Genomic DNA, 14,105 nt, shown 5'->3' on the forward strand with positions numbered 1-14,105 from the left:
AAAAATGATTATATTTAAACACACTAGCCAGGCTGCATGCACACACACACACAGAGCCCTTAAAGAATCTGGAATTGCTTATCTTTCCTAGTGGCTTTGGTCAGTTGTGTGCCTTTTCCCCAAGTGGTTTATTAATTTGCTTTGTTTTTACTCCCGAGCCCCCTGACATGGTTCCTTCTTCCTACTTCAGTTCCCTCCTTGCCTGTTCTTTGTCTCTCCTCTAGGCAGGGGGAGGGGGGGTCCTGCCGCTCTCACTCCACTTTCCTCAGAACTTTCTCCGTGGAAGGGTCTGGTTTCAGCTTCCACCCTCTTGTTTAAAAGGCACCATCCAACACACCCTGCCTGATTCTTTAGGTAGAAGCTGAGTATTCACCCGAAAGCATGGATGTTTCTTGGCAATTTACCCCTTCACACTTGCTGTGGGGCTGCCACATCAGCATGCTGGGAGCTTGCATTCTGAGCTGTCCCTGGATAATGTTTAAAGATGACTGCCAGCACCTTGCATCCCAAGGAAATCACAAAGAGACCAGCACAACCATTCACCGTAGTTCCTCAGCACTCTGACACGATAACGGCTGGATCTTTCCTTTTAGCACTTCCAGCCGTACTATACTGGCTTCCCCCACCTCACGGCTTCACCAACACATTTCAAGAAGGACCACTTCTTGTAACTTTTAGCTTTCTCTAATCCCTGTCTCAGAATATGAGGCTATGAAAGTAGTCATTCAGCTTGTGTTTGTTACACGTTGCCAAATTTCTTCTATTTGCAAATAAGTAGTGTGTGCCATACTGAGACAAAGTTTGGCTCATCAGTATAAACAGACTTGAAGATGAAGCTCCCAGATTTAATGTGATGACTATATGTCATTTCCCCATACTTAACTATATAAGTGCACAGGTATGGTTACCTTTGAACTCATTTATCATCATAATTAACCGGTTCCTGTCTTGAAGACAGAGTTCCAGATGATGCGAAAGAGTTTTGAATTTAAAAATGTACATTCTCAGTACACAGATTTTCCTCCCTTTTTCAGATGATTCCTAGTTATTTTCTCTGACATCTTTTGCACTGGGATCTGTTGAACTCCTTTTTAATTCTAGCCTCTTAAATAAAGGCATTTTCCCTCAGCTACTTTATTCAGTTTCTCACTATTTCCTGCCTCACTCCTGCTCATGGGAATTCCTGAGCTGTCCCTAAATGTTTTGCAGCTGACTGGTGTCTGCTGAAGCACTTTGATTGGTGTTTCAGTAGTATTAAAAAAATCCTCCTTTGCTCTGAACATGTGTGGACCATTTGGGACTGCACACTGTACTTCGCTCGCTTCACTGCAGAATGGTTGCTACTGGCCTTACTCAGAAGTGCAGACCTTAAAATGAACTGCAAATACAGGAGGTAACAAAAGGTTGTGTTGGAGTTGAATCTGTTCAAACATATTTGGGTATACATTAATTAGACTTGAGTCATACTTATTTGTTGAACATTCTCAACTCTGGAATCGTAGGTCTTGAGGCTATTAAAATTTTCAGAATAGTCTCCATTATTACACTCTTTAAGGTGAGTTAGTCACTAGTTCGCATGGATTATAATAATAGCAAAGATTTCTGCATAGCACTTGTGCCAGCTAATTTAGTCATATGAACCATTTCCTTTCCATGTGTGTTCCACGGAAATATAGAACACTGAACATTTCATGGCACACTTGCAGTTTCAGTGAATAGCTGTCAGTTTTTCTGAGCTTTCACTGGAATTTTAATTAACTGTGACTGATCTAGCAAGCAATTAATTCAGCATTCATTACTTATTAGGTTGATCATTACTTAAATCTAGTTTTTAAAATTGCTCAATTTTTTATTGGGAATCATCCCATGAGAATGCTAACCCTAGCAGCAAGGATTCTCAGACTTTGAGATAGCAGTTTCCCCTGTAATCCGAACATGGGGTAGTGATTTGTCAGCTTTCTCCTCTAGAAGCAGACAAACATCTCTCTTGTTTAAAAATACCGAGCATTCTCACAAAAACGACAGCAACTGCTAATAGGGAGGTAGATGATGCTATGAAAAGTATGCAGAAAGAGTTATTTTTAAAAGGGAAAACTGTACTATTTGCTTTTTTTTCTTTTTGATTACTCTCCTCACTGTGTGCTGTGTAGTCCATCTGTTGCATGACAGTTCATGACAGTCTGGGGAGCTGATGCTAACTACAGAACATTTTGTTGTTGAACTAATTTAACAGTCTTGAAAGCCAATCTTTGATACTTAATCTCCCTTTTATTTCTCTCATTTCTTCACTCTACCCAGTTTAACTTACTCTAGACTGCCTGGAACCAAAGCAACCTGAGCTATTCAAAACAAGATTGCCACTTTAAGGGTCTGATCAAAATAGGAATGCAACCTAGGACTCCCCATGAATCAAGCATCCATGCTTAGCTAAGCAAACCTGACAGACAACTTTCTCATGTAAAACATACATTACAATACAACCTCAAATACTCAATGCAAGTAGGGAATGTTTGGTATTTACAGATTAATGCCTAAGCTGTACTGTCCTGACTCCAATTTGTTTTTAAATACCAGGTAAACTGGCATAAAAAAGTCAATCCAGGAAGATAACTAATAATAGAAACATCTGTATTTCTTACAACATTCAAAAGACACAACTTTCTGTCTATTGCCTCAAGAGTCAATTTAGATGTGAATTCCATCAACTTCCTGAGACACTTCACCTCAGGCAATCAGTTTTATGGTTCCACTGAAGACTCAGTATTACAGATCTCAAAAATCTTACCTTTTGATAGTGGGTTCTCAAAATCGTTTCTCCAAGCAGGTAGAAGGCTGGACCTTTGTCAGCTCATTGTAATGACTTTAAACTGGTTTCTCTCTTCTTCAGCATGAGCACTTCTTCCCTGAAGTACAATAGGGTTAATTAGTAGCCAGTTCCTAAATAAAAGTACAATTCAGGGTAAGTTTGTGTGTAAATGTACAAAATTGTAAAAGCTGCAAAAGAAGAACAACAACAAGCAAAAACATAACAGAAAAATCACCTTAAAATGAACAGATTTGCTATATGCCATAACTTGCGGTTGCCCTTTTTTCATGAGGGAACTCTGGCAGATTGGTTATAGTTCCCTTCCCATCATTCTTACAATAGTAGGTACTCAGGTCAAGGTTATCATTTAATACAGATTATTTTTCATTGGGCTAGTGATAACTTCTGAGAGGATATGAAATTTCAAGAGCCTTGTTTCACCTGCAATCATGATTTCATTTCCTCCCTGTCGCCTCCTTCCTACTTTTCTTAAATCCTGCAGAAATCCCCACCACTAAACTAGAAGTGTAGTCCGTTAGCAAGAGCACACACACGTAGCCCTAGTGCAGTTGTTTGCCAATATGTGCTACAGCTTCTGTCATAAGGTGAATTACCAAAACCACAAGTACTGTACCACCAGCGTGGCTCTTAAGCTAAAACAATCTTCTTAGTGCACTGTGAATAGACTTGATACCACAAGTTCTGGAGTTATATTTTAGAATAAAAAGGAGGAACAGAAAAAAAGAATAATAATAAAAAAAAAATCTAACTAGGCGAGCATGCACTGCTTATTTTGAAGAAGGGTCTTTATGTGATTTTAATGAAGCATACACTACACAATTTATCACAAGTAATGTAATACTCTGAGTTTTTACCATATATTTTACAATGGTAAATTTTACATGATTATCCAAAAGACTTGCAAGCCTCTTCTCAACTTAATTTGCACCTCATGTAAGTAAAAATCTTAAGCTAAAACAATAGCGGTTTCAGAAAGAATTTCATAATCTTCCACATAATGAAGCATCTTATTTAAAATTGGTAGGCTGACAGAAAACACGCTAAATGCATGAACTACTCAGCTGTCCTATTGAAGTGATCCACAGTTACCATACTCACAGGGCAGTGCTATGGAAACATGAAAGTTTCAATCATTTTGTGGCAACTGCACATTCCTGTTGTGCAAAAATAAAACTGAGGCACAAGTGAAGGAAATGAATTGCTCAAAATCAATGAGTCATCAGGACTGGAGCATGTGGAATATGAATTTCTGAAATCCATTTTTGCTACAGCCCTTCATCGTTCAGCTCCTGCTAATAAGGTGTATGCCATTTCAGTCACACTCCTGTCACTGTAGCTTGATGAAACAAAGGCCATTGCTTTGTTCCCAATCGCTGTGTCATGTTTCTTAATTGTTTGAGCAGACAACCTTTATTTCAGATGCAGTCCTTCATTTTCTGAATACCTTATTGTATATTGCTTTCCTTATCTTACTGAAAGTATTATTGGAAAAGTGCTTATGTTATATACTTTTAGTTAATCAGTAATTCATATGACTCCTTGATCATTTGGATTTTTTTATTCCATATCTGAATCTTTATTCTGTGTTGTCTGACATAGTAGTTACCACCTGAGAGCCTGACTTTGCAATGTTGTGCAAGTTACAACCTTTGCACTTCATCTGGATTTCCTAAATGGAATTCTCACACTTTAAACCTTATACATATATATTTTAATACTATAAAAAAAAAGCCAATTCACATACTCACTCCATCTTCCATCAGTGCCCACCATAAAGTTCAATTAACCTTTTGAGTATATCTCAGGCTCTTGCATCTCATTTCATTTTCTCTCAGGCTCCACATGGGGATTTTTCCTCCTCTGACATTACATCCAATTTTCTATGAATATTTTCCTTGATTTTTTTCCCTTCTTTGACTTTTTTGTTTTTAATTTTCATAAAGTTTTATTATTTCCACTTAATTTTCTAGTTTTGATTGCTGTCCTCAGAGGAGATAATTTATCCATTCCTGAATACCCACCTTTCAGTCACTTCCCCAGCTGTCACACCTAACTTCCTGTGATCACAACCACCCTCTTCTCCAAGCACCATGTCACTTAAACCACCTTTATGTTAAAAAACTCACAAGAGTCATCACAGTAAATAAAAATAATTACACCCTATTCACAATCTGAAACGAATCTCTATTGAATAAACCTTTCTGAAGCTTAAAAGAGGATGCTGTTATAAACTAACATAAACTACTTTATGTAGTTCTGATTAGAAACTGTTAATTTGGCTAGGAAAATAAAAATCAGACAAATTGTTAAACTCTTACTCTCTTCAGGTAATTAAGGACAATACTCAACACTGAAACAAGTTTTTAGGTGCCTAAATTCCTTACTGAATCTTTGCTTGAGTAATTTTCTGGATAAAAAGGATTTAAGAGCATATACTGAGCAGTTGTGCATTAAACCCACTGTAAATACCTAAACCAGAAAACAAAACTCATCCCATAGCTAAATTTGCAAACTACATGTTTTATTGACATCTTTATTCATTCAGCCCACACTTGGAAAAACATTTTTCAGTTAGACTTAATAAATGGGATTTGGAGGCAGTGAGTTTATAAGAACACATTTACTGTTGCTAGCAACAAGTTCTGAAGCTGGCCATCATCTACTGCAAAAATAGAGGTGGTCTGAACCCCTGATTGAGCCTTCAGAATTTGTGTTCTTCTCAGTATTTATCCTGTTACTAAAAGGGATCACAAATGTGGACTGATTGTATGGCTGAATTCAGCTGAGGCATAAACAAGTCCAATTCCACCTGAAATAAGTGGGAAAAAATGTATACCTAATCTGCTATGTCCTATGTTGCAAATGGATATCATTCACAAAGAATAATTATAAAACAATGAAGAAATATACAGTGGTAGGTACATTTGCACTACCTTAGCTGAGCTAGCATTACCAGAGATAGTAATCCCATTTTATTTGAGATTCTATTTTAGTAAGTTCTGTAGAAGCTTACATTAATGACAGTTCCTACTACGAAGAGTTTATGACATTAAAGACTGCTTTTTTGATTAAGGTGAGACCAGAAGGGGATATTTTTCTCCTTTCTCCCGTAACCTAAAGAAGTTAACTTGAAGTTAATGATCTGTAACAATTCAGTTACCAAAAGTGTTACAAGGTTAGTTAAATTTTGTCAGTCTTACCATGCTCAGAATCCTGTCTGAAGGTATGGCAGGTGATTCAGCAAGTGTTATCATTATAAACACTGCTACAGTATGTACCCAGGAGCTTATTTTTTTAATTTTTAAAAATAAATAAATAAAAAGGAAAATCGTTGTTTTACGTTGAGCTATGCCATAAAGAAACAGACTTTGTAAAAAACTGTGACAGAAGGACCTTCCTGGAAAGGTCACTGAATATGGCGAAAAATGTTTCCATAAATTATTCCAATTCAGACAAAATATGACACGGAAAGAAACTTGGGAGACTCTAAAATCCTGAAAACTCATGAAAAGATATTTCCTTACATCATAAAAATACTTTTTATTCCAAATCCAACTGGCTGGCTTCTTGGGATACTGTCAAAAGCTGGAGATACGGGGCTTTTTTAAAGTTTGAAGGGGCATTAAAGGAAGAATTCTTTATCTATTTAAGTAGCCTGCATTCAACGGACAGTGGCAGATGTCCCTGGGCAAAGCGGTATGACCTGGGCTCAGCTGAAAGGAGCCGTGCGAAAGCTTCACTGTGGAAGTCCTGGGTTTACAAAGCATGAGCTAAAGGAAGCTGTCCTACGAGCAGCTCTGCCCGGCTCGGCAGGGCTGTGGACTACATATGTACATCTACACACCTGGTGATGAGCAGTACTGCAGGGAGAACGAGGGCAGAGGCGGATCCCCCGCGTTCGTCGAGGCGCCAGGTCCAGTGTTACCACAGGGAGAGGCACCCGCCGCCTCACCTGCGAGTGCCCGGCCTCACCACACCACCCCGCGCCGCGCTCACCCCGCCACCGCCACACCGAGCGCGCATCTTCGCTCACAAACGGATACTCGGAGCCTCAGTGTAACGCCGGCTGCAGCAGCCCTGTTGCTCCCTCACAGAGGAGCACCTCAGCCTCATAGAGTACCTCAGTCTCACAGAGCACCTCAGCCGCACAGAGGAGTACCTCAGCCTCACAGAGGAGCACCTCAGCCTCACAGAGGAGCACCTCAGCCTCATAGAGTACCTCAGCCTCACAGAGCACCTCAGCCTCACAGAGCACCTCAGCCTCATAGAGTACCTCAGCCTCACAGAGCACCTCAGCCGCACAGAGGAGTACCTCAGCCTCACAGAGGAGCACCTCAGCCTCACAGAGGAGCACCTCAGCCTCACAGAGGAGTACCTCAGCCTCACAGAGGAGTACCTCAGCCTCACAGAGGAGTACCTCAGCCTCACAGAGGAGCACCTCAGCCTCACAGAGGAGCACCTCAGCCTCACAGAGGAGCACCTCAGCCTCACAGAGGAGCACCTCAGCCTCACAGAGGAGTACCTCAGCCTCATAGAGTACCTCAGCCGCACAGAGGAGTACCTCAGCCGCACAGAGGAGTACCTCAGCCTCACAGAGGAGCACCTCAGCCTCACAGAGGAGTACCTCAGCCTCAGAGTACCTTAGCCTCACAGAGGAGTACCTCAGCCTCACAGAGGAGTACCTCAGCCTCACAGAGGAGTACCTCAGCCTCAGAGTACCTTAGCCTCACAGAGGAGTACCTCAGCCTCACAGAGGAGTACCTCAGCCTCAGAGTACCTTAGCCTCACAGAGGAGCACCTCAGCCGCACAGAGGAGTACCTCAGCCTCAGAGTACCTCAGCCTCACAGAGGAGTACCTCAGCCTCACGGAGTACCTCAGCCTCACAGAGGAGTACCTCAGCCTCACGGAGTACCTCAGCCTCACGGAGGAGTACCTCAGTCTCACAGAGCACCTCAGCCGCACAGAGGAGTACCTCAGCCTCAGAGTACCTCAGCCGCACAGAGGAGTACCCCAGCCTCACAACGGCTGCGTGTCTCCCCCCGCCCTTCAGCCTTCCGTCAGTTCTGTCGAACACCCGGCTCATGCCGATCCCTGCAGCTGCCCTGCCGCTTTCTCTCACACGTTTTCTTCCCACACACACACTCCTCTTCCCTCTCCTCCCGGAGCCGCCGCCCACCCCGCACGGACACCGGCGCCCACTGCCGTAGGCGGCGCGGGGGATACCGAGGCGACAGCCGCGTAGGGGGCGCTACAGCACCCCCGGGCAAGTCAGTGCGCGAGCTCTTTCCCGCCTAGCCGGTGAGGCGCGCTCCCGCCGCTTCTCGCGAGAGGTCGCTCTGCGCCTGCGCGCTGCCGGGCGGGGCCGGGCCGCAGCCGTGGAAGCGGCCGCCGGGCCCGGGACGAGTCGCCAAGATGAGCGGCACGCTGGCAAAGATCGCGGAGATCGAGGCTGAGGTAACGCCCCGGCCTTATCCCCGGTCGGGGGTGGGCCGGGCACGAAGGACCGGTGGTGCTCCGGGAGCGGGGGAGGCGGTGCCCGCTCCGTGAGGGGATGACAGGGCCCTGGCGGCACCGGGGGATGGGAGGCGCGGCCCGGTGGAGCCTCTCCCGGTGTCGAGTCCTCGGTTCCGTGCTCTTGCAGATGGCCCGGACGCAGAAGAACAAGGCCACGGCTCACCACCTGGGGCTGCTGAAGGCCCGCTTGGCCAAGCTGCGCCGGGAGCTCATCACCCCCAAGGGAGGCGGCGGCAGCGGCCCCGGGGAAGGTGCGTTCTGCGGGAAGGCCTCCGGCCGCCTCGGCGGCCTCCACTGAAGTGGCAGCTCCTTACTGCCGGAGTGGAGAGTGTGAGTGTGAGTGTGTGTGTGTGCGTGCGTGTGCGTGTAAGTGTAACGGGGGTGGCTCTTGTCCGCTTAAATCGATTGTCTCCAGAATAAACTGGAGCAGCTTTCTCTCCCCTCTGGTCCTTCCTGGTACAGGAGCTTGGTCGTGCTTTGTAGCCTTTTCTGGGGTTTTGGGGTGGGGCCCTTGTTGAAGCGTGAATGAAAGGGCTTCTGCATTTTGTCTCATGAAGTTGCAGAAGTCTGAGGGGGTTTTACATAAGATGCATCTTGCAGTAGCTGCCTGGTTTTATATATAAGGGTGTAAATTGTCGAAGCTGTAGTGCTTAAAGTGCCACTTACACTGAGGTCAGGTGTAGCCCACTGGGAAGCCTTGCAGTATGTACTTTCTGGACAGGTACGTGCCATGGAGTGTTATACAGGCAAAGTCGTGCAAGGCAATATATATTGTGAACTGTCTGTTTCACTTTGTCATCCTCCTTGAAGGGAAGCTTACTGGCTTTCACTCAGGCAATATTGAAAGTAATAGCAGGACTGCTTTCCAGAACCTGAGAAGTTAGAAAATGGGGATCTTTAAATGAATATATTTGTTCCTTATTTGCAGGTTTTGATGTTGCAAAGACAGGTGATGCCCGAATTGGGTTTGTGGGTTTTCCATCAGTGGGGAAATCTACTCTTCTAAGTAATCTGGCTGGTGTATACTCTGAAGTGGCAGCATATGAATTCACTACACTAACTACCGTGCCTGGAGTCATTAGATACAAAGGAGCAAAGATACAGGTGAGATCTTCTTTTTATCTGTGGGGATAAGATGGTGTGTATATTAGATGCAGTGGTGTTATGGCTGAATGGTCCAGCCTGACATTAGCAGGTTACAAGTGACATTTAGAAGACCTTGAGAGTACATTGGAAATGTTTTCATGAGGAAAACTGATTTTACCCTGCTTCTCATTTTCTCTGGGGAGTTCTCATATTCTCTATGAGATGATCTGTTCCATTGTACCAACAGGGTGAGTGGAGTAATGCAATATACAGGAAACAGTTTTGCCATGTTCTATTCGAATTTGCAGTAGCTGGTTTAGAAGGAAGGTAAAAGTAGGCTTTATTTTCTCCATGAAGAAAAGTATTTTTCTCACAAGTTACTTTCCTCCTTCTGAACAAATAGCTACTTGACCTCCCAGGAATTATTGAAGGTGCCAAGGATGGTAAAGGCAGAGGGCGGCAAGTCATTGCAGGTGAGTATGAGAGCTGCAGGCATCATTCTGTCTCTTATTCAGCTAGAACACTTCATGAGAATGAAAAGTTGAATCACCATTTCTGATGTCTTTCAAAAGCTTGAATTTTATGCTGGAATTGAGCAGTCTAATGTGAAGCAGTAGTGTCATTTTTGTTTTGTGCTGTGTTCAGTTCTGGCTTTATGCATTTGCTGAGTTCTTGCTCTGCACTGACACTGCAGTGAAAGTGTGTTACCAATTTTGAAGGCAGATGTAATCGCATATTAAACAAGGCTGGTGTCTTAATTTCTTTACCTAGCTTATTGTCATCACTCTGGGGTCTGAATGTAGACAGGATGGAAGAGTTTTCCAGCCTCTGTGATTCTTATAACCTGTAAGGATCTACATGTCAGTGATGCTTGGTCAGCAGTACAAACTTCAGTCTCATAGTGCAATTTAAAAACGTACTATGAACGAGCCTTCAGGGCTTTAATGTTGTCATCTAATATATGTCACTAAGCCATATTTTGTGTTGCCTCATATTGCATGTGTTACATTTATTGAGAGATTACTTTCTTTTTGTGATTCTCAGTTGCTCGAACCTGTAACCTCATTCTGATTGTTCTGGATGTGCTAAAACCCCTTGGTCACAAGAAAATCATTGAAAATGAGCTGGAGGGATTTGGAATTCGTCTTAATAGTAAGCCTCCCAATATTGGCTTTAAAAAAAAGGATAAAGGAGGCATTAACCTTACAGCCACAGTAAGTTGAAAGTTTTCTTTACCCTAAGTAATAATAATAGAACTGCTTGAAGAAAGAGGCATTTGCAGTTAATGGTGTCCCTGGGACCATTCCTGCTGCAGTCAGTTAACTTGTCCTGGAGGCTATCCATACCTACCCCAGGAGCCCGACCACCTCCTCTGCCCCAAATCAGAGGCGTGGTTGCTTTCCAACAATTACAGGTTCTGAGGTCCAAAGGAGTTTACGAAACCTGCCTTTCACTTGGTGGCTACAGCATTGCTCTGCAGAGGATTGCTTGGAGCTCTGGCCTTTCAACCTGGACTGCTCCTTATTTCATATTTACCACCAAATATTTAAAAGCATAGAAATCCAGAGGTAGATACCAAAATTAAGAACTCATACCTGGGATCTAAGCACTTAACATTAGCTGGGCACTGAACTGGTAGATGCATGGGTTTGTACTGCAACTGGTGGCAGGTTGACAGGAAACATTGCTTTTGAAATGTTTGATGGCAGGTGTCAGTGGGTGCTAATGTAAATAAAGCTGTTAGGATTTAAACCTTTTTTTTGGTCCCCTCTTCTGAGGCTAACTATAGTCAAATCATGGTCAAATTCAGGAACGTACAGCGCTATTATTTCTAGTAATCTACCTGCAGTGATTGCTAGGTGATAGCATTATTCACTGTAAATGTTGAATTGACTGTGAACTCAATTCCTTAACACTGTGTCTACATTCAGTGTCCTCAGAGTGAGCTGGATACTGAAACAGTGAAGAGCATCTTAGCAGAGTACAAAATTCATAATGCTGATGTCACACTGCGCAGCGACGCCACTGCTGACGACCTCATTGATGTTGTTGAAGGAAACAGGTACTGTTGGGCTCCTGGCTTTGTTTCTAACCTGCAGTTTCTATTGCAAAGAGTTGTTTCTCATGTCTGCTTCCCATAGAACCTAAGTTAGCCGTGTGGTATCAGCACAGGGAGATGGGAGATCTTTCTGACGAAGGTAGCTGATGCTGCTAGGCTGCAGTAACAGTGTTTTCTTTCTCTTGCAGGGTTTACATCCCGTGCATTTACGTCCTAAATAAAATTGACCAAATTTCCATTGAGGAACTAGATATTATTTACAAAGTACCCCACTGTGTACCAATATCTGCTCATCATCGCTGGAACTTTGATGATCTGCTGGAGAAAATTTGGGACTACTTAAAGCTAGTACGAATGTGAGTCCCAGTTACTGTCTTCTGTGGATTTCAGTGTAAGGCTGAGACTGAAGGATGTCTCAAGAATGGATGAATGATTGTTTTATAAGGGTTTTCTACTAGCTTAGAGCTTCAGCTTTCAAATGATGATTTCTTCTGTCACTGAAGTATGTTCACTCTGTAAATCGGAAATCATACTTATGTGTAGTGTGATGGACAGTTCCTTAAAGTCACAAGAGCTGTGTTTTGAACTCGTAGGGGAATTAAACAAGCACCTTGTGGAACCAAGGCCAAAGTACATCTTAAAAAATTCCTGAAAACATGGAATTCTAGTCAAACTTAGTGCAAAGTTGCGACTTACAGGGGTGGTCTCTTCAGGCTGTCGTGCATTCAGCTCTTACCAGAACTGAATTTAGTTCTTCATCTGGCATTTTGGGTATTTTTACTGTAAATTATTCCAGGTTTACCTCATACTTCTCATGCATTTATTTGGATAAATTTATGACTGAAGCTGTTAATAGTCCTGCTACATGAATCTGCCTTCTTGTGACAATATAACATCTATTGTAAAAAGGGATTTAGAATGTTTAGGTATCGGGGCTGCAGCTTTGTCAGGTTTTTTCCCAATATATGTTGAACTTTTCCTGAAAAACCATAAATCAGGAGTTGGAGTTACAATAGTGTAGGTGTTTTTTCCGTCAACTCTTCCAGTTTCATCATTGTTTAAGCTCACTAGTGATAAACCTTTGCAGTTACAAGGGAGAACCTGCTGCAGACATTGGTTACCCAGATGCAATTTCAGCTTAGCAACACCAAACACTTTACAGAGTATCTATTGGCACCACTGAAACAGTGGAACTTGGCACAAGGATGACAGTGCCAGTGATCTATGAGGTTTCATGATGGGTTGAAAGAGGAGGTTTTGGTATTGACTGACTGTTCCATCTGCATTACAGCTACACCAAACCTAAAGGGCAGCTCCCAGACTACACCTCTCCTGTGGTACTACCTTACTGCAAGACTACAGTGGAGGATTTTTGCATGAAGATCCACAAAAATCTCATCAAAGACTTCAAATAGTAAGTAGTATTGTAGAAAAATAATAGAGAATAGAAAATAATTTACCTCCTGGTCTGTTCTTTTGTTCTCTTGTAAACTAAAAGGGGAGAAGGGTTATCAGATTGTTTTTAATGTGATGGAACTGATCTGCCTGTGACAAGTTACTGTATTTGATGTTCCTATGCTCTTTCCTGGATAAATTTCCTCTGTGGGGAAGAAATATTTGAAGGCAGCATTCCAGGCCATTGTCCTGTATGCACAAGTATTTTGGATGACTTCATGGTTTGTTTTGATCTGCTGGTACTCTGGTTCACACAGGCCACTCATCCAGGTACTTGCAGGAGAATTAAAATAGCTCGTAAGCATTGCTGTCTGTATTAGCTTTGTGACAGAAATAGCTGCTGTTCCTGCGTTGGCATGTTACACTTCTAAGCCTTTTAAACTTGAGTTTTCTTCTCCTTTCAGTGCACTGGTCTGGGGTTCATCTGTTAAACACAACCCTCAGAAGGTTGGTAAAGACCATACTCTGGAAGATGAAGATGTTATTCAGATCGTGAAGAAATAAAGTCATTCTCACAAAGTTTGCTGCTGGGCCTGAAATTTGTCTTTAGTTGTAAGTGGCAAAGAACAGGCTGATTCTATGAAAACCTTTAACAAATGGGTATTGGGTTTTCAGTATTGTTTTTTACTTTATTGCATGGCAAGCCGGTATTTCTGGCCAAGTCATGCTGCAGTGTCCTGTTCTGGCAGAACTCACAGATGAGAAACTTGCATTAAATGACTTTCACAACGCAAAATCGTACAGGGAAGTGCTGATGCCTGGGATGATTTTCTGCTGCACGTACACATCTGTCCAAATTGCAGAGAAGTTCACATGCCAGGAATTATTTTGTTCTAAATTAGAACAAAACATAAAAAGCAGAGGTTGAAGAACTGCATCTTACAAACAGTACTAAACGACATAGAGCTGTCTCTCATGTTACTACACCTATGATAAAAGTACAGTGCTTGAATGGGCGATAAATCACTAAAGCTTACAACAGTTGGTACTCAGCCTTGATTCTACTTTGAGCATTTATTTCCCTATTTTTTCTAGTCTTAAAAGTAAATTCCTGCATTAAGTGAGCTGAGCAACTGCAGATGGAGCTGGGTTATCAGGCTTGACCGTGAACAGCGAACCTCAATCACCCTTTCTTTAGAGCTTGGAAGGTTTAGGAGTTCTCT

The 14,105-nt window shown here is 42.8% G+C and overlaps 1 protein-coding gene across 1 annotated transcript; it reads left to right on the forward strand.

The window, feature by feature from the left end:
• The first annotated feature begins 8,185 nt into the window (after nt 1-8,185).
• DRG1 (developmentally regulated GTP binding protein 1) lies at nt 8,186-13,459 on the forward strand. The gene is made up of 9 exons (XM_062631279.1): nt 8,186-8,282; nt 8,470-8,593; nt 9,271-9,446; nt 9,832-9,901; nt 10,473-10,642; nt 11,360-11,490; nt 11,676-11,843; nt 12,779-12,901; nt 13,347-13,459. The coding sequence occupies exons 1-9, from the start codon at nt 8,241-8,243 to the stop codon at nt 13,444-13,446; spliced, it is 1,104 nt and encodes a 367-aa protein (XP_062487263.1). The 5' UTR covers nt 8,186-8,240; the 3' UTR covers nt 13,447-13,459.
• The last annotated feature ends 646 nt before the right edge of the window (nt 13,460-14,105 follow it).

This window comes from Pezoporus occidentalis, unplaced genomic scaffold (genome assembly GCF_034315485.1).
Source record: "Pezoporus occidentalis ecotype Australia unplaced genomic scaffold, CSIRO_AGI_Poc_V1 ctg37, whole genome shotgun sequence".
In the NCBI taxonomy this organism is placed as follows: domain Eukaryota; kingdom Metazoa; phylum Chordata; class Aves; order Psittaciformes; family Psittacidae; genus Pezoporus; species Pezoporus occidentalis.